General features: G+C 36.0%; 1 protein-coding gene across 24 annotated transcripts in view; it reads left to right on the forward strand.

Annotated features, from left to right (window-relative positions):
- The window catches only part of ADGRL3 (adhesion G protein-coupled receptor L3), a gene marked incomplete at both ends in the record, with an annotated part of 454,743 nt that overhangs the window by 163,976 nt on the left and 270,923 nt on the right, over nt 1-19,844 (forward strand). For 17 of the 24 annotated variants that reach the window (XM_080935836.1, XM_080935841.1, XM_080935830.1 and 14 more), the window contains 2 exons: nt 11,800-11,814; nt 14,134-14,934. In XM_080935836.1, coding sequence (XP_080791962.1) covers nt 11,800-11,814; nt 14,134-14,934 — 816 coding nt within the window. The remainder of the gene's footprint in view (nt 1-11,799; nt 11,815-14,133; nt 14,935-19,844) is intronic. The other 7 variants (XM_080935847.1, XM_080935833.1, XM_080935842.1 and 4 more) reach the window with 1 other exon arrangement.

Genomic DNA, 19,844 nt, shown 5'->3' on the forward strand with positions numbered 1-19,844 from the left:
TATGGACACATGCTGCACTATGTTCATAGCAGCATTGATCTGGGGTACTTTTTCCTTTCTCATGAATATATAAGAAATAAAGTACAGTTCTAGGGATGGCCATTGTTGCTTTAATGAACATGTATTGTTCTACTTGTACTTTGTTTGGCAAAATCAGGGAAAAAAATATTTTCAGGCAAAACCCGGAGAGAAATTTGTGTTACCTGTGATCGTGATCATCTATTCTAACTTCTAATGTTTTGTCTAAACGTCAGAATATTTCTCCATAAATAGTTATGCACGTTTTGTATATCGTCAGCACCTGTGTGAGGGAAGGCTAGAAAGTGAAGATATTGAAGGAGAGCCTCCTTCAAGGTAAAGGAAATTTGCTTCTACAGTACCACTGACAAGAAGGCTACTCGCAATCCCTCTGAATTTCTTAGTCTTTAACTATCATTGGGAAAATATGTATCAATGAACAATGGTAGAGGTGTGTGTTACACCTTAGGTTTAATCCCCAGGGTCATTCACTAAGTGAATGAGTGAAAGAATGAATGAGTGAATGAATGAGTAAAAAAAGTAAATGGACAGAATTTTTATAAGTCAAATAAGAATTTACTTTTTGATTTTCTTTGTCCAAATGGAAGCAAACTAGGTTTACTAATCACTGCTTTTCTAATGATAAATACATGATGTCAAAGTAGCATCATAAAGTTCAGTCAGTTAATCTTTAGTTATATAGCCCTTTTTTCTATAATAAAAGAAGTGTGCACCTCTAAAAACATTTGATAGATATTTTAAAGAATTTTGATCATAACCCTGACTGACCATTTTCTAAATATTCCCAAATAAATATCAAAAATAATAGATCTGGTTGTATTTAACTGACAATTATTAGCATAAACAAGAAAGCATTGCTACTAGGGAAAGCAAATGAGGAATTTAATCTCTCTCATCTTACTTCTCAAAGTCTGAAAGATAAATATATACTGATTTACTGATTTTAAATGAAAGTGAACATCAGACAACTGGGCAGATTTATTGAGTTTGTTTGTAGTAGAATTAGTTTGTTCCATTTTCAGATACTTTTTCTTGCAGAAAAATGTTTAATCTATTGATGTCCTGAAGAAATGCTGCAGTGGCTATAAACCAGGAACAGGGCTCTGTTCACTGACAGGACCAGTAATATGTGTTGCACAATAAACATTTTGTAAGACTTTAATGGCCCTGAATCCAAATAGATAATATATAGTTCACTAAACTGAAGGAGAAGATTCATAAAAGAGTAGCAAATCCTAAAAATGCATAAACTAACTTGTACATGACATTAAGAGATCAGTTTTATAGTGTTAGAAGGAAACTGGTTTAAAGTCAACTTCCCTTTCAAAGCATTAAAGCACACACATGATTTATGTTGTGCTGCTTTATAGTATTCATTTGTTGGATTTCTAAGAAGTTAATATTTTCTGTTGCAACTCTTTCTCCTCTAAACTCAACAGGTATACTAGTAGAGAGGACAACTGTACCAGGCTCTGGTCAATATATGTAGAATGTGTAAAGGCACTGAGAGTGAAAAGGGGCCCTTCATTTTATATGTTTATGATTATGTTTGATAGACATAATAAGTCTAAACACCAGCCCCCATACAAATATGCCCACCATGTACTTGAAAGTAGGAGCTAGTTTCTCTCGGCCCTGCCCTCTTAGTATCTAAGTACAAAACTAGATAAAATTTGCAAATGAAATATTATTCAAAATACCCCATTCTTAACACATTTTAACCCAGTCACACTTAAAACAAGGAATTCAACACATGCTACTTTATTTTTTATAAAGGAAAAGTCTCTTGGTACAAATTGACTTGTAAACTTCCTCTGATGCTGTAAAACTTCAGTTAGTTGAAGCCTAGGAACCAGGTTGCATCTTACAAATCCCCAGTTCTATCTCCTTCTGGAACTGGGAACCCTAATGAATATTTCAATATTTCCTATCCTACTTTTCTTTGTCCTGTGTTATCAAACTCAACCTTTGAGTTGCAGGTCAGGGTGATGATTTTGAGAGGTGGGCATTGTTTCGATGGTTAAATAGGTTCATTGAAAGGACTCCTACATAATGACTGCATATAGCTGCTGGCTCTAGTGAAACATGCTCTTTATTTTAGGCATGCATTTGCTCAACCACACTTGAAAAGTTCCCCAGTGGGGAAACTCTTTGCCTTTAGTAGGCATTATATTTTAGCTGAATGGAGCAAAGCATACTAGCTGTTTCCCCTGCCTTTTAAAAAAGTGACTAATATAATAGCAACAACAACAAGAAAACACAGCAATAACTGCTGTTGCTTAAACATTGAGAACTATGCAGTTCACCATAGCATTTGTGTAGCCCACACCCTTCTTCAACCATCTTTCATTCTCCCTTTGTACTAAAAATGAAAAAGTACCATTTGTTCAAAAACATGCTGGATGGAGAGGTCTCATATCCTAAAGATACTAAAATGTCTTAAATGAAGTAGCTTCTCTATTTGAGGCATAGTTGTAGGTACTAAGGCATAGCACAGGCTGTTGGAGACTGATTTACAAACATACTACTTTCTAGCAGATTTACAAAGCATGTTCTGAGAGAGGGATCCCTGAGAAAATAGACTTTGTATCTGAAAGATATGTGGTCTTTAAAATTCCATTTCCTAAAAGGTCATGTTATGAGGTAGATAATGCAATTTTTAGGAAGTGCACACATTTATATTAAATGTAAAAAGTGCTTATATGAATTAAAACATTCAATACAAAATACCTTTTTAGCTTGTAAGAAGTTTGTTTCATTTGTTCATGAAGTGAGAATATGACCCTTCTTCAGATGGCCTTTAAAGACAAAAAGTTGGAGGTTAGATTATATAAATGGTGTATAGAGTATATTGTCGCTTATGAGGTCCCATTGAGGAAAAGAAAGTAATGGTATTTGTTTCAGTCCCTAAAATTTGTTTTCCCTCCAATTTGACACATTTGATTACAACGAAAAAAAATGTTTGTACGTTTCCTAACAGATGTTGACTCATTATTAGGAAAACAAACAAGACCAACAACAAAATGTAAGGGAAAGCTTACTCTGTGGTTCTTGTTTGTGGAATCCTGTTTCTCTACTTTATTCTTCCACATATTCTATACATTGTTATTTCTTTTCTTAGGCTAAGGCCAATTTCTTACAAACATTATCTTCCTGAATATACAGTCATAAGTAAATCAGGAAAGAGCTCCTGCCATTCCTGGAAGCATGATTCTGACATTCCATGTAAGAAGTTTGGAGACTAACCCTGCTATATACAGTTTGGCTATAAGGAGAAGATAAGTAAAATATTAGTGTCCAGTGAATGGCAGTTAGATGGCATTCTGGCTAGTTTTTTTTTTTTTTTTTTTTTTTTTTTTTTAATAACAACTTGACACAAGGAAGATGCATCTAAGGAGATGAATCCACCATTGAGAAAATGCTTACATAACAGCAAGCTATAGGCAAGCCTGTGGAACATTTTCTTAATTAGTGATTGATGTGGGAGAGACCAGCCCATGGTGGGTGACATCAATGTTAGTGGAAGATCTGCTAGAAAGTAGGCTGAGAGATCCGGGAGTAGCAAGGAAGTCAGGAACAACCTTCATGGCTCCAGCATCAGCTCTTACCTCCAAGTTCCTGTTCCATGTGAGTTACTTCCCTGACTTTCTTAGACCATAGTTTTTCATTACAATAGTAACTCTAAATAAGACAAGTGGGATGAGGAATCAAGCTCTTGACTTGTCAGGGATAAATTGTAACAGCCACTAGAGACAAAAGAGTGTCACCTGAACAGCTCCTACTTCAAGTGAGGACACAGTTAATCAGTTATGTGCTTTTTACAATAGAAAAAAAATACTTTATTGTGATTTTCTCTTTCTTTTTCTTCCCTTTTTATCCCCTCCTTAATTTTATTACACATTACTGTTTGAAGTCAGGTGCTGGCCCTTGTTTTAGGTGACTTGTACATACACTATGACACAATTCTTTCATACTGTATTCTCTCAAAAGATATTTTAACTGTATGACTCCATACAAATATTCTACTAACCTCAGCTTGTTTCTTTCTACACAGATATGTTTCTCTTAGTCATTAAAGCTAAAGCTGTGTTTTATGAATCTCAGCCCAGAAATGTAGGCAATTTGTAAATGGACTCAATAGATAGTGCTTGTGGTAAAATAAGACATTGAATAGTATAATGAGTGTTTAAATTACATGAAATTTGTTTGGGTTATTAAAAGTCAAGAGGTATTTCTGGAATAATAGAGGATGGTTTAAACTAAAAATATGAAGTCTTGGAATTTTACTATGAGTTCACATCTATATTTAACAAAGCACCAAAACAGAGAGACAGACAAACAGGAGGAAGGTCAGAGGTCTCTCTCTCTCTCTCTCTCTCTCTCTCTCTCTCTCTCTCTCTCTCTCTCTCTCTCTCTCTCTCTCTCTCTGTGTGTGTGTGTGTGTGTGTGTGTGTGTAGAAGAGAACTAAGTAGTCAAGAGCAATGGCAACTTTTGCAGAGGGCCTGAGGTTAGTTCCAAGCACCCAAATGTCAGCTAAAAACTGTTTGTAACTCCAATTCCAAAGTTTCTTGATGTTTCTCTTTTAGCCTTATGGTCACTAGGCATGCAATAGGTAAGTACATAGACAAAAATGCAGGTAAAACATTCATACATTTAAAAATAATAAATACATGCATTTAAATTAATAAGTGATTTTAAATTCACAAAATATACTATCTCTTAAGAAGTCTATACTTCAGCTAATATTTGTTCCAATTCTAGAAATCATACACTTAGTATTAATTTTGAATATTGACCATATAATCATCACATACAAACTGTGTTTTGTTTTTTATCTAATGTCTACCAGTCCCAAGTTTGATGAGTCATTAAATAAGTTTCTTAAATGACCAGAATGGGTTTTCCTTCCTCCAGGACTTACGCTAGTTTCACACATGTTGATTTTGATATTATTTGTTTTTTCTTGACTGAATCTCTTTTCAATCACCTAGTCATTCACTTTGGTGTGAGTTTGTTGCAAATACCTTTCCTCAGGTTCCTTGGAAAACACTTAAGAATAAGAGAGAGACCTATTTGCTTAAACATGAATACAAGCTCAGGGTTTTATGAGAATGTGACCTCACAGTACCTAACAAGGCTGTCATCACTCCCAACTCTGAGAGATCTGAACTCCAATCCCTCCCTTACATCTTCCATGTTTCTGTTTTTATATAAACACCAGATTTAATAACTCAGAAGATATTGAGTGATATTAGTTATTCACAGTACAGAAGATTAACAAAATCTCTAAGACTCAAAAAGACTTGCTATGTTCTACATTACTAATAGCTGTCATATCAGACAGAGGTAGCACAGGGCATAAAAAACAATACACACATAGTCTTCTACATTGAAGGTACTGTATTTTTATTGAGCAACTGTAAATCCCACATGCTTCTAATACAGTACTGACAAATCATTACAGCAAAAGTACATCCTTGGTGCACTAAATGTAGTATTGATTTTAAGTACTACCAATAATAACTTTGAAAAATTATTATTTACAATAGAGCTATTACAAAAAGATTCTCAAAAGAGTCAGCTAATAGCCATTTTCTTTTAAAAGATTAAATTAGCAGTTTGAAAGGTTTTACTGATCTATCAATGAAACAGAATGTTATTACAAAATAAAGGGCCATCACTGTATCTGCAGAATCTATAGATACTATGTTTAAGTGTTTAAATTAGAATGTACCCGGTGAAAGCATTTTATGAATTATTGACATTTTCAATCTCCACACTCCAAAGTGCAATTCATTAGGAGGTGTTAATTTTGGAAACACATTATAGAAAGCTATTGTATGACAAGGTGCTTGAATGGCGCTTTTATTCACTGATGCATGAGTATTATTTGAAAAACATAATTTAGAAGCTGAGCTGCAGCGATTCCTTCTGTATCTCATTAAATAAAGGATTAGCACTTTGTTTACTGAAAAAGACAGATGTCTGTCAGAATTTTTGATGTGTAACACACCAAAAATTTTAATGAACCTCACAGATCTTATTTCTATTTGCATAGGGAGATTTTGTGTTTCCTTGGAAATGAAAAAAGGCAGTCGTCTTCCAGAGAGAGAGAGAGAGAGAGAGAGAGAGAGAGAGTAGACAAGAGGTCTGTAACAAAGGTTTCTTCCTAATAAAAATACAAACCCTGTTTTCCCTGGCTAAGAAATTGAGAACCCACTTCCTTCCTTTTATTCCTTTGAGAAATGTTACACATCTCTAATATTGTGGAATAATAGCCCCACCTCCTGAAAAAAACAGGGGTGTCATGGGATTTCATTCTTTGAAAGTATCACTGAAGGATACCAAGTGTTATTTAAGGCATTTCTATGTGTTAAGGCACTGGGCACGAGTGAGGAGGTCTTTTATTTAAGGTCAATAATGAGCAAGATGAAGGTTTATGTGTGAATACCAATTCTGACCCATAGGCTATAGAACTATAAGTTTTGGGGCTTCATTTCCTCATTTTAAAATTGATGTGATGGCGACTTTCTGCAGAAAATGAGTGATGGATGTGTCCCAGCATTTTTCCAGTCCTTTACTCTCTCAAATTCTTGCTAAGTTTTCTATGGTGAGAATAATAAATACCACTTCCCAATGTTGTTTGATAACTTAAACCAGGCAAATCCAGGGAAAACTTCTTAATATTATGAGGTGCCATTCAATCGGAGTAGTTGGAAGAACACAGTTGTTATTATGGACTTAGATTGTGCTCATGTAGATGACTTTTTGACCATAATGTACCAGCAAATGTTTCTCATAGATGGATGTTTTGTTCTTTCCCAAAAGGTTGCCCAAACATATGTCAACATTCTAAGATGTATTCACCAAAAGAAGTGCTTCTGTTTGAAATACTACTATAATTTTTTGAAAATATTATTTGCTGATAAAATATTTAATATTTTATATATATGCATGTTACATCTCTTGTAATTATATATTTATTTGCATATTATGGAAATAGAGGGAGATTATGAGACTATAACTTTGGCATCTTTACATTGTAAATAGAAACATACACTCTATAACTTACACTTTTAGAAAAATAATTAATATTAGGATTTGATAAAGTTGCATAGATTTCAGTTATGGCTCTAATGGTTTTAAGCATATAAACAATTTCTTTCTGTGTAATTCGCAATGCAGTACAAAGAAGCTTGACAACACATTGGTATGGTCTGTAAGCCATTACTGTTTCTCGTTAAAGAATAAAATTCCATAGTAGTCTTAACCACTAAGCCATCTCTTCAGTCCCTAGTTCATAGTATTCTCTGGAATTATACAAAAATAGTTTGAACTAATAAACTCTTGTTTTTCTAACCAAAATGCCTATGATGAATATCTGTTTTAAGAACTCTTGATAGTTAAAAATATACCAGGAGGTTTTTTTTTTTTCCCAGTGTCTTCTTTTTGCAGAGAATAATGTTGTCCTTGATTTGAGTTTGTCATTTACTCTAACCACAGGATATAGCATATGGCATTAGCTTGATGAAGGACAGCAATGAAATCTCTTTAAGGAAATAGATAAACATATTTACTGAGGCCAAATGAACAATAAAAATACTTCCAGGATTAAAAACAAAGAGAGCAGAGGCAGAGAATCATTCCAAAGGGATTTGCAAATGACAAATGACATCTATCATTGTCAGAATTCAGAATATTGAACCAGCTAAGATGCACGAGATCCTGAAGGAGGCTACGACAGGGCTGTCAGCAGACAATTCTTTTTTTTTTTAATGATGCCATTACACAGAGAGAAGGAAGCATCTTAGGCCTGTGGTTTTAGATTGTTTCAGTCTTTTATCTGTATGTAAAACTTTTTCTCCCTTTCAGAATACAGTAGAGAATGCAAGATTTTCTACTTTTGTGTTGTTTCTTTCCAGTTTTACACTAAGTTGGAGATGCTACTTCCTCATGTGCTATATTTTCCCACTACATTAAAATATGGAAAGATCCTACAATCTGACTTTTATGGCTTCTCCTGGTTCACCCCTTATTTCTCCAGCTGAAAATATCCAAACACAGGCGTTCACCTTCCTTTGGATGATGTGCTTACTTCACGAACTATTCGTTCCATATCTGTGTGTGCCATGTGTGCTTAAATAGACACATCCATAGGCTTGTTTCTTGTCTCTGTTTCCTTTGATTTTCCAGTCCAGGCTAGATGAGCGTCTCGCATCAGACTCAGAAGTCAGCTAAATGCCACCAAGCCTTTTCCAGACACATTCTGTCATCTTGCCAGGTTTTGTTATGGAAATATGATTTGTGTGAGCCTGTTTCGACTTAAATTATAAGGCTTCTCTACTCCAGCCTTGGTAAAAGCAAATAAGTGACAGATGAGCTACAGTCCATCATGACATGGCAAAATCATGGTAATTATTCTCCGAAGCAGAACTGTGAAATCAGTCTTCATTCTCAGTAGCAGAAAGTAGCAAAGCAAGAAGGGCTCACTCTACAGGGCAAACTGGGTTCCTAGAAATTAGGCTAATACAAAAGGTGGAAATCAAAATTTTACCAAATTAGAGCTGATGTTAAAGAGATCCAACATTTTTGAAGAATAAAAATCGAAGTATGAGATGGTATTCACACAATATAACAGACACCTATTTTTACACATTTTAAAGTGCACCCTAGTATCTGAATTCAGAACTAAGTGTGTTTTGTTGCAGGCATGTAGAAAATGATCATGGGGCTGGAGAGACACCTCCTACTGATAGAGTTTACTTCTTTTTTTAGAGGACCCCAAATTTGATTCGCAGCACTCACATTAGGCATTATTAGGCAGCTCACTAATATCTGTAACCCTCGGTCCAGGGATTCCAGTGGCCTCTTTCAAGAACAACAAACAGACAGACAGACAAACACACACACACACACACACACACACATACACACACACACACACACATATGCACACACATGGGGGGAAGATGACTACATAAATAAAGGTAAATCCTTGAAACAACTGAACTATATCACTAACATTTGTTCTGAAGGTTAATTCTTTTTTATGTTCTGGCATTTTAGAATACAATTATTAGTATTTGAAAAAAAAGATAAGGGAAATAAAAAAATTAAGGAGTCAATTATTTGGAGATTCTTCTTAGACTAGAAATTGAAAACATTGGTTTCCCATTCCCGAGGTCAGTCACTGTCATGAGCATCATGTTCAACCTTTGAGCTTCTCTGTTATGTCTTACGTTGCCAGTTGTACTTCCGCTGCTCATCAGATTGAATACACTCTTATTCTCAGTCTCAATTTGAAACGTGTCTTTGAAGTAAAGCTACCTGTTTTTAAGGCAGAATTAAAGGGTGTGTAATTCCAATGGTTACTGGAATTAGCTGGAACAGAGGACTGTTGATATTCGTAGTATGTCTAAGCTGAGTGAGCAATCAGATTTGCCTGGTAACCAAAAGTACAAACTTACTTGACTTGGAGCCCCAAGGGGTGGCTGAAGGAGTCTAGGCAGCCGGCCTACTAGCATCTTGCTCTCTTGAAGTTTGGGCCTCAGCAAAATTGAATGATCCAGACACAGACAGCATGGCCTGCATTTGTCTCCTTGCTCTTGTTTCTATGGGAGAAGACTCTTCCAGCTCAGGCCCTATTTCCATCACAACAGAATCAGCTCACCCTGAGAGTTGGCAGGCTCTGGCTCTGCTACCCATTGTCTTCAGCCAACCATCTCCTAGATAAGGCTTTCTGTGGGCCTGTATTGACCCATACCCTTGTACTTGCTTAATAAAGAGTAACTGCTGATGGTGATAAAGCTGTAATAGTACTTCTGAAAGAACTGTAGAAATAGTGTTGAGAATCATATATGTAAACTAGTAAGATGCAAACTTATAAACCATATATCCATATACATGATGTATTATATATTTATATATAGTATATATAGTAAACATTATATATAGTATAAACTTATAATACATCATGTATATGGATATATGGATATAATGGATAATATTATACTTTAAAATAAGTCTACAAGTTTTTTTTTCATGTAAACAAATCCATAAAATGTATATCAACACCAACCAATGAGCACACATGGAGAGACCCATGGCTCCAGTTCCATATGTAGCAAGGGATAGCATTGTCTGGCAACAATGTGAGAAGAGGCAGGCTGTAGGTCCAATAAAGGATTGTTTTCCCTGTGTAAGGGAATGCTAAGGCGCTGGAGTGGGAGAGGGTGGTTGGGAGAGGGAGCACCTTTATGGGGGCAAGGGGGAATGGATGGAGAATAGGAGTGGGAGAAAAAGTGGATAACATTTGAAATTAAAAAAATAAAAATTAAAAAAAAAAACCAGTTATCAACCAGCCAGATCCCCAGAGATCCCAGGGACTGAGCCAACATCTAAAGAGCACACATGGAGTGACCCATGGCTGCAGCTGCGTATGTAGCAGAGGATGACATTGTTGGGCATCAATGGGAGGAGAAGCCCTTGGTCCTGTCAAGGCTTCATGCCCCAGTGTAGGAGAATGTCAGGGCAGAGAGGCTGGAGAGGGTGCCTGGGAGAACACCCTCATAGAAGCAGGAGGAGGGGAGATGGGATAGGGGATTTCTGGAGGAGAAACTGTGAAAGGAGATAACATTTGAAATGCCAGTTTAAAAATCCAATAAAAAAAGAAAGTGCAGTCAAATATAATTACCCAAATGCAGCATTCATTGTTTGTCTGATTTTGAAATATCAGTGGACTATTCAACGTATTTGCATGTGATAAAGATCATTAACTCACCGCTCCTACTAAAATTACCTTAGTTTTACCCTTGAACTTTGTGATTTTTCACGTTTGATTATGAACCTACTCTTCCTCCAAATCTTCACCTTTCTCAGGTTGGCCCCCTTTGCTCATTAAGATGAAGGCAAGTTGTACCTGTTTATAAAATAACAAAGGTGCCAGTTAATGTTTCATAGCTATGGTATATTTTCCAGTTTTTTAAACAGAAACTTAAAAATTGGACAAAGGCACACACAACATCTTTGAGAAGCTCCTGTTCTACGTATTCATTAACTTAGTGAAGAGTTTCAGAAAAAGGCCAGAAAGAGGTGTAGCTCATTACTTACAATACTCTTCTGATTGGGAATTTTTATGAGATGGTATTTTTTTCCCATCCTAATGTCAATTATTGAGGCTGGGAAGGAATCTTGTCCAGTAATGATTCCAAGTGCACCCACTTTCTTGGGGTAGGATCCTTCTCCGTTTGCTCAGAGCTTCGCGTATTGCATCTCTTCACATCTCACAAGCTACCCAAATTCCATGGTCCTGGAAATGAGTTGCGAAGGCACCTCTTATGATCAGGTCACCTCTGTGAGCCCCAAAACCAGCAGAGCTAATATCTTAAGTAGCCATATCCACTATGGCGTTTGTAAGTGAAACTAACCAAATGGAGTTGAAGCCCCAATGTATAAACTTGCTGGTCTTTCTTTCAAATGTACCCACCACTGTTCTTACTATGATTATTGCTTTTCCCATACTAATTTTTACAGTAATTTCCAATGTTTGTGCTAGATCCTCAATCTTATGTTTATTTTCAAATTATTTGTTTTGGTGAAATGTTTAAAAAAACATGATAGCATTCAATTAAGCAAGCATGACTGCAATAAATTATTTACTTTCAGTTTGGAAAAAGGTGAATTAAAAGTGCTTGGCCAATATCGTACCATTAATCTATTCTCTTTTCTCCTTTCTCTCTTTACTTCTCTCTCTCCAATAGAAGTGGAACAAAAAGGTAATTAAATACCTTTCATAAATTATATACTATTTATAGGCTAAGTTATTTAACAGTTTAACATTTAGCTAAATAATTTTGTTATTAATTCTTATTTTATGCAAATTTATTGACTAGTGCTGCTGCTCAACTTCACTTTAATCTGTTTTACTGACCAGTCCTGGTTTGCTCCTTTTATCCTAACACAGATTATTAATATTAAGAAATCATCAACACTGTATTTTACTCCTCTTTATTTGAAACTAGTAGGTAGAAACCCAGGGAGCATGGTTCATAAGGATGGCTTTAGATTTGTTTCTCAGTCTCTCTTAATTTCCCTTAGCTCTGCTGTTTTTCTCCATCTACATTAACTCTTAACTACTGGAGAAAGAGGAGAAGATACTCCTCTTAATTATTCCCAACGACACTAGACACTGTGGTCACACCACTCTGAATATGTGCAAACTCAGACTTGCCTGCTGTTAGTAACCAAGGGTCCAGAATTATATACAATTTTGTTATATACAATTTTGAGTCAAAGAGTAATATGTTTATAATAAACTTTTTCATATTAAAACTCCCAAGTTTTATAGCCATCGGTATTATTATTGATTAGAAATTTATAAGGGCCCTTATCTTTGCAGATTTTGAAGGTCAACTTTTCCCACACAATGTTTCATTTTTTTAAAATTAAAAATGTGAGTATCCTAGGAATATCCTTCCATTTTGCGCATCCTTAACACATAGCTAAGGTTCTGCCTATGCTATTTTTCAGGGGATCTGTGTTTCTAGTTACTACTAAGGACCTAATCACTAACACCAAAAGGACAATCCTCTGTTCATTAAAAAGCAGGTCAACGTCCAATTCTTTGTGATTTCCTAACTTTTTTTTTCACCCAGGAAAATTCTAATAATCTCAAACCTAACAGCAGACTGCATGGTTATTTTTTCAGTGTGTTTGCCTTGCAAATAGATGCAAGCAACGCTTCCCAGAGCGGGTTCGGCAGAACACAGTCATCCAAGGGGGCTCCGTGGAAAGGTTCCCAGGATCAAATTGTGCAATGGGGTCACTCAGCTAACTTCTGATTTAGAGATTCATCAATGTGCTTTAGCTATCCTAATCCCTGCCACCATTTTATCTACTGTCCCATACCATGATTGACTGCAGCTAAGAGTCCCATTTTGGGTTTTTTTTTTTTTCTTTGTGTACAGCATCAGCTGTGGCATAACTGCTTCAACCACCCTTTGGGAAACGTTGCTTTGTAGCCCCTTCATTTCAGATGAACCTGCCAAGTGGTTCTTACCACCATCATCCTTAACAGTGTTCTCCAGGGAATCATACTAAGCAGCAAAAAAAAAAAAAAAAAAAAAACAAAGAAAACAAAAACAAAAAAAGAAAGAAAGATTCCTGCCCATTCACTTTCCTTCCGAAGTATGAGCAGCAAAATATAGCAAGTAATCTTGTTTGCCAATGCTTTTCTCATGTAACAGTAAAAGGTACATGTTTTTAAGTTCCAATAATACTGTACTTAACAGGACATTTTTAACTGATTAAAATCTAGATTCTGGGTTCTTTTCTGTAACCTTTCACCTTTTCTTCCTTTCTCCTTTCTGGCTTCCTTTCTTTCTCTCCCTTTCTCTTTTTTCTTCCAGTTCCCATCCATCATTCATCTTTAATTGAATGGGTTGCATGCTCTGTGTGTGTTACAGCAGCTTTCAATAGCCTTAAATTTTTTTTTTAATTTTTTGCTACGAGATTTAGAGGCCTGCGTTGCAGATCTTTTTCCCTTTACAATAATAATAATAATGATGTGGGGCTATCTTTTTCTTAATGACCAATAACTACTGAACATCCAGTTTCATCTCAGATTGGAAACAATGGATTCCCATTCTCAAATGAGATACAGTTCTTCAGTGAACTAGCAGTAAACCTAGTTCACTAGCTAGTAAACTAGTAAAACTAATAGATCACTAGCATCATGGGTGAACGTGGTATTTTGTTCTATGTCTATAGAACTCAGAGACATATGCTACGCTTCAGACATGCATCAAAATACGTGTTTGCAAAGGTAAAAAAAAAAAAAAGAAAAAAAATCAGAAAACCACAGCTGCTTCTAAAAAGGCTAACTGCTCCCAACAAGCGACATCAAATGGCTTGGAGGCAAAAATCCAAAATTAATGTGGAAGGATATTTTGTATAGCAAAACACAAGCTGAAGCCACAAAATAATTGGTGGTTGGTATCACTTGTTAGAGTTGCATTCTGTTTGCTGAAAATAAGAACAGATGAAAAACGGTCCAGTTAATATATTTATTATTGTAACTGTTTTCTTCCCGACAGTTTTTCTTTGTCCTGGACTGCTCAAGGGAGTGTACCAGAGTGAACACTTGTTTGAATCTGACCACCAATCTGGGGCATGGTGCAAAGACCCTCTCCAGGCTTCTGACAAGATTTACTATATGCCCTGGACTCCTTACAGAACTGATACCCTGACAGAGTACTCATCCAAAGATGACTTCATTGCTGGAAGACCAACAACTACCTACAAGCTCCCTCACAGAGTCGATGGTACTGGATTTGTAGTATATGATGGTGCCCTCTTCTTCAACAAGGAGCGCACGAGGAACATAGTAAAGTTTGACTTGAGGACTAGGATAAAGAGTGGAGAGGCAATCATAGCAAATGCTAACTACCATGACACCTCCCCATACCGATGGGGAGGCAAGTCTGACATAGACTTGGCAGTGGATGAAAACGGATTATGGGTAATCTATGCAACAGAACAGAACAATGGCAAAATTGTCATTAGCCAGTTGAACCCTTACACCCTACGGATTGAGGGGACATGGGACACTGCATATGATAAAAGGTCAGCTTCCAATGCGTTTATGATTTGTGGGATTCTGTATGTGGTCAAGTCTGTATATGAGGATGATGACAACGAGGCCACTGGTAATAAGATTGACTACATTTACAACACCGACCAAAGCAAGGATAGCCTGGTGGATGTGCCCTTTCCCAACTCCTACCAGTACATAGCAGCTGTGGATTACAATCCCAGGGACAATCTGCTTTATGTGTGGAATAATTACCATGTTGTGAAATACTCTTTGGACTTCGGACCTCTGGATAGTAGATCAGGTAAGTTTGATTTTTTTTTTTTTGGTAATTTCCTGAAAAATGCTACAGGTTTTGTCCCCTTAGTAATATGACTTTTAATATTTTATTCAATTTCCTGTTCAATTTTCTGGCCTGGGAATGTAGAAAGGAATATTCATTTTCTTCTCATCTTAGAAAGGTTGATGGCAATTATTTCTTCTCTAAGAATGTGGACCAATGACAAGGAACCCTGTCCTTTGCATAGTCTGTTGCTTAACTCCTTCTGTGTAGTAAACTATATACAACTCCTGCTAAGAGTGCATCTGCACTTTCACATTAATGGTGGGATGTTCTCTAGAGTGTTTTTTTGTTTGTTTGTTTTGTTTTGTTTATCCATTTGGAACATATCAAAAGGTTAGCTCCACAGAATGTCACTGGAGCTGTACAATAACTCTATCCCACAAAGAATGATATAGGAAACCAGCCCTCAGGGAAGAATGGATACTGTACATGTGTCTCAGAAAACCTGCTTACTAACTCATAAAGAGATCTTATCTCAGAAGTATATTTTTAAAAATTCAGTTAATGTAATTTTGTAAAATGGTACAATACTGTTTTACAAGTTAATGTGGACTGGAAAACAGACATTTATCTGAATTTTGGTAGTAATATAATAAATAAAAATAAATTTTTTATGTCATTAAGAGTTTAGTGTTGTCAACTGGTAGTAATATATGACTTTAATCCCCAAACTCTGGAAGCAGAGACAAGTGGATCTCTTTGAGTTCGATACCAGCCTAGTCTAAGAGCAAGTTCCAGAACAACCACAACTACACAAGATGAACCTTGTCTTGATTTTAAAAAAATAGTTGTTATTATTTCTAATTTTCTGAATTATGTGCCTTATTCTTTTGAGCGTAGCATTTTACTCTCTAATTCACTCCATCACACACACATATTCTTACAAAACTACATTCATTACATCCAGTAAGCATGTCTCACTCAGTCTTTTATTATGTATATGTCTGATCATTATTTCTTTTCAGACATTAATATAATATATTGTAAACACAGGAATAAATCTCAGAAGGCTTTTGTTGGATAGACAAATGAATAATGGCTTTCTACTTCTTCCTCAACAAAAATGGCGCATTTGGTACCATTTTGTTTAATCTTTAGGGAGCTCAGCTAGTGTGATGTCATGCCTTTCCAAAATGAGTAATGCTGATATTGTGTGGAATTAGCTCCCAGTCTCTAGTGTCTCCAGTAACAGGTTCTAACATCTCATCAAAGACTAATTCTCTTAGAAGGCATTTCCAGCTGCAGCATGCACTGACAAGGGTCTCACACTTGGTGCAAGTCTCCTGTAAGAACCCAATCGCACCAAGTAATCTTAAGAATTTTGGAAATCTATGTTTCATAGCTATGGTCTTCTTAAATGAAAAACTCTACTTTTTTCCTGTGTTAACACTGTTTATGCATAGCATGTGACCTTTTTCTTCATCCACTGAAGCCTGAAGTAACTTCTAGTTAAAAGCAAAACAAAACAAAACAAACACCTGTAGTTTACCATCCTGTAGTTCAAGAATAAACACACCTGAAGTTCTGTTAATTCTGTGCAGCCCTGTACTAGACTGGCTTTGAACACAGACACCTGCCTGCCTCTGCCTCCTATGTACGGGGCCTAATGGTATGTACCACCACTACCTGGCTGAGCTGAAAGATCATATTTTTATCTGCAGTAAGTCTTAAATTCATCAGTATTGTTACCTTCAATGTAAGAAACTAACACAATTCTTCATCCAGATGTTACAAATTATCTTTGAAAATGAATATTGTTCCTTCGTTCCATGCATTTAGGTATTTGGCAAAAGTAGTCTAGTCTATAACTTGAAGCATTTGTCTATTACATTTAAATTTGCCTTAAGGGACTTAAAATATGTATTTCTTATGGTCCTACACTAGTGTCCTGGTCATTAATACTCTATTATTGCCTCAAATAATATTATGAAATTATGAATCTTATTTTAACTGAATTAATTTTTAAAAAATAAACTCAATTTTCATTGTTTTGAATGACCACACTTAGGACACTTTGATCATTTTGCAAACAGTGGGATTTCACCTGTATTGAATTTATCAACATAATCACCAAAAAAAGTCTGGATTTGCATGCAAGAGTGCTCAAATTAAAAAGCTAGTACTTTGGCACTGGACCTACTGCAATTTTGAGGTGGAAAGAAAGACAGTGGAAGTAAATTTTATGCCTGGTATGGGCAGCTATGAGGACTTTAATGAGCATTAGTAAATGTTCATCTTTGTCCACAAAAACAGCAGTATTGAAGAGTGAGTTTCACTAGCGTTTGTCACAGCAGCTGCCTGCAGTGAATGCTGACTGCCATTGTGTTGTGCGCCTCCTCATGTCAGTAAACAGAAATCTCAGTTGCAAAGAAACATTTCAAGACCAAGAACTTAGGAAGAAAGAGAAGGAGGAATGAGGAAGATTAAAACGTAAACCAGAAATGTAGTTCCTGTTTGCTGGTTGATGACTGAGATATTTTCTTCTCTTATTTTAGCTGTGTTCTCCTTCATTTAAGCTGCATTTGGTTAAAAGGGTTAAAAAAAAGGACTCTCAAATTTTCATGCAAAGTGTTACTTTTGTTCTGTTACCCATGTATGTAATTATTCTGAATTTCACAAAACTTACTTTTGAAAGATAAAGGGCAATGCATCTGCCTTTGAACCAGAGCATGAGACTCTAAGGACCTGGGCTTGAATTCTACACTGACTGCTTAGCTGAATATGCAAAATTTCAATCTTGACTTTGATAACATTGGAATAGGAAAAAAAATCATGCTTATTGTAGAATATTGTTGACCTTTAATTAGACAATTCATTTATTAGGTAGATGCATTTGTAAGTTTAACCTATCTGCTACATGCCAGTTATTACCCATATTTTAAATTGAGAGATGTGAATATCTGTAGCTAAGGCTACCTTTTCAAAGGTCTTTCTTGAGGTTCAAGATGCTAATAATAACAACAATAATAATCTCTTAAAATATCTTTCTTTCTGTTAAACTTTCTTTATATCAAACACCATTTATAGTTTTGCTGCAGTAACCTTGTATAGCATAGATTTGAACTCTAAAACTTGTACCTGTTCTCCCATCATGAAATCCCTTTTCTGCTGCATTTATTTTATGAAACACTTTTAGGAGTGATAGGGTGGCCATCTTGGCTCCTATGAGGGAGTCTAAGAAGTGGTTTTGGATCCATTTTGCTCTAATTCCTTTATTACCTCCTGGCATTAAATTAACTCCCAAAAGTCTGTTTCCCAGAGTGAGAAGAGTCCTCCAGTTTGGCTCTATTAGAGACACGTATGGTTTGCTTTCTTTCTTAAAGAAAACCTTGGTTTAACATTGTTTTTAACAACCTGTGTGTGAAGAAATAAATTTTAAATTAAATAATACGAAATTTTAATTCAATTGTTTATTTTAGACTGTAAGTGAAGTTTGTCTTGGGGACTCATTTAAGGTTCATTCTTCTTAGAAAAGCTTAGAAGATTAATATTTGGTGTTTTTTTCTCAGAAAACATTAGTTTCAGAACGTTAACCTCTCATTTTTATTAGGTATTTATCAAATACAAAACTGTCACTCTTCATGTGGCTTTTCAGCATGAAATTACTGTGAAAACAAACAGAAAGTCACGCTGATGCTGCTATTCAGTATTCGTATTTGGCACTCAATTATATCTGAAAACAATTTCTTTTTAAAAAATATTAATAATGTGATATGCTTCACATTAAGGAACTCAGTGTGCAGAATCCCCAAATAAGTCTTTCTTCAGAGGGATGCTAATAAGACTTGGATTCACCGTGAGATATGCCTATTGATATTGCTTAGTCATTTTCATTTACAGCCATTCTTGACTGTCTGTAAACAGTAGGTGCTCCATAGTGATTTACAGAACAATTTCAGAACTACATGCATGAATGAAGTGAATTTTTCTAGACTTCCTTTTTCAGGGTACAGAGAGAAACAAATGGGTTCCTACACTCCCTGGGTGGCCCTGTAGGTGTTTGCCCGGAACATTTATTGCCTGGCATTTTTCTGAAACCTTGCCATCCTCCTCAGTCCCATCTCCTCTCCTCCATCTTGTGTTACCCATTTTCTTAGCGCAAAAGAAGTTTATAGTCTGGAGAGGCATTCAGCAGTTCAGAGCACTGGCTGCTCTTCCTGAGGACCTGGGTTTGATTCCCAGCACCCGCATGGCCAGCCACTAATCTGTAACTCTGGATCCAAGGGATTCAAGAACTTTTCTAGCTTCTGTGGGTGCCAGACAGTCACGTTGTGAACAGACAAACATTCAGAAAATTAAATACGTAAATCATTTTAAAAGAAATTCAGCATGTGATAAAGAACTGTGCTAAAGCACATCAACACCTAATATGCATTCCTGCACAGGCCATTAAGAGAAATTAATTAACTTATTAATTAAGTCAGTGGTATTATAATATGGAAGAAGGTGGGCAGCTGTTAAATGAAAATTTATTTTTTTATTGTGAACAAAGTTTTAGTAGTTGGCAAGTGGTATGGATTCCTTCAACTTAGAGAAAGTGAAAGCTGTCTTACAGTAGCTGTCCTCTATGGAAAATGCATTTTGTGTGAAAACAAGAGACTCAGTGTTGGGGAACCTGTAAAAGAAACACTTATAAGCAGCCACTGTGGAGTTTAAGTAGGTGTGAGTGTCTGGGCGGGCAGAGAGCCAGATCTATAACCTTTATATAGACCCAGAGTGGCAGATCTGCAAATACTCCACCTAGAATTTTCTTCAAAATATATTCTGAATGAATCCAACAGCCTAGCAGATCAAACCAATGTGTGGCACACATTGGAACACATCCATCATTACCCCATGTATCTATGTCTCTACCTTGTGCATTTTATTAC

The sequence above is a fragment of the Micromys minutus genome (genome assembly GCF_963924665.1).
Source record: "Micromys minutus genome assembly, chromosome: 1".
NCBI lineage: Eukaryota > Metazoa > Chordata > Mammalia > Rodentia > Muridae > Micromys > Micromys minutus.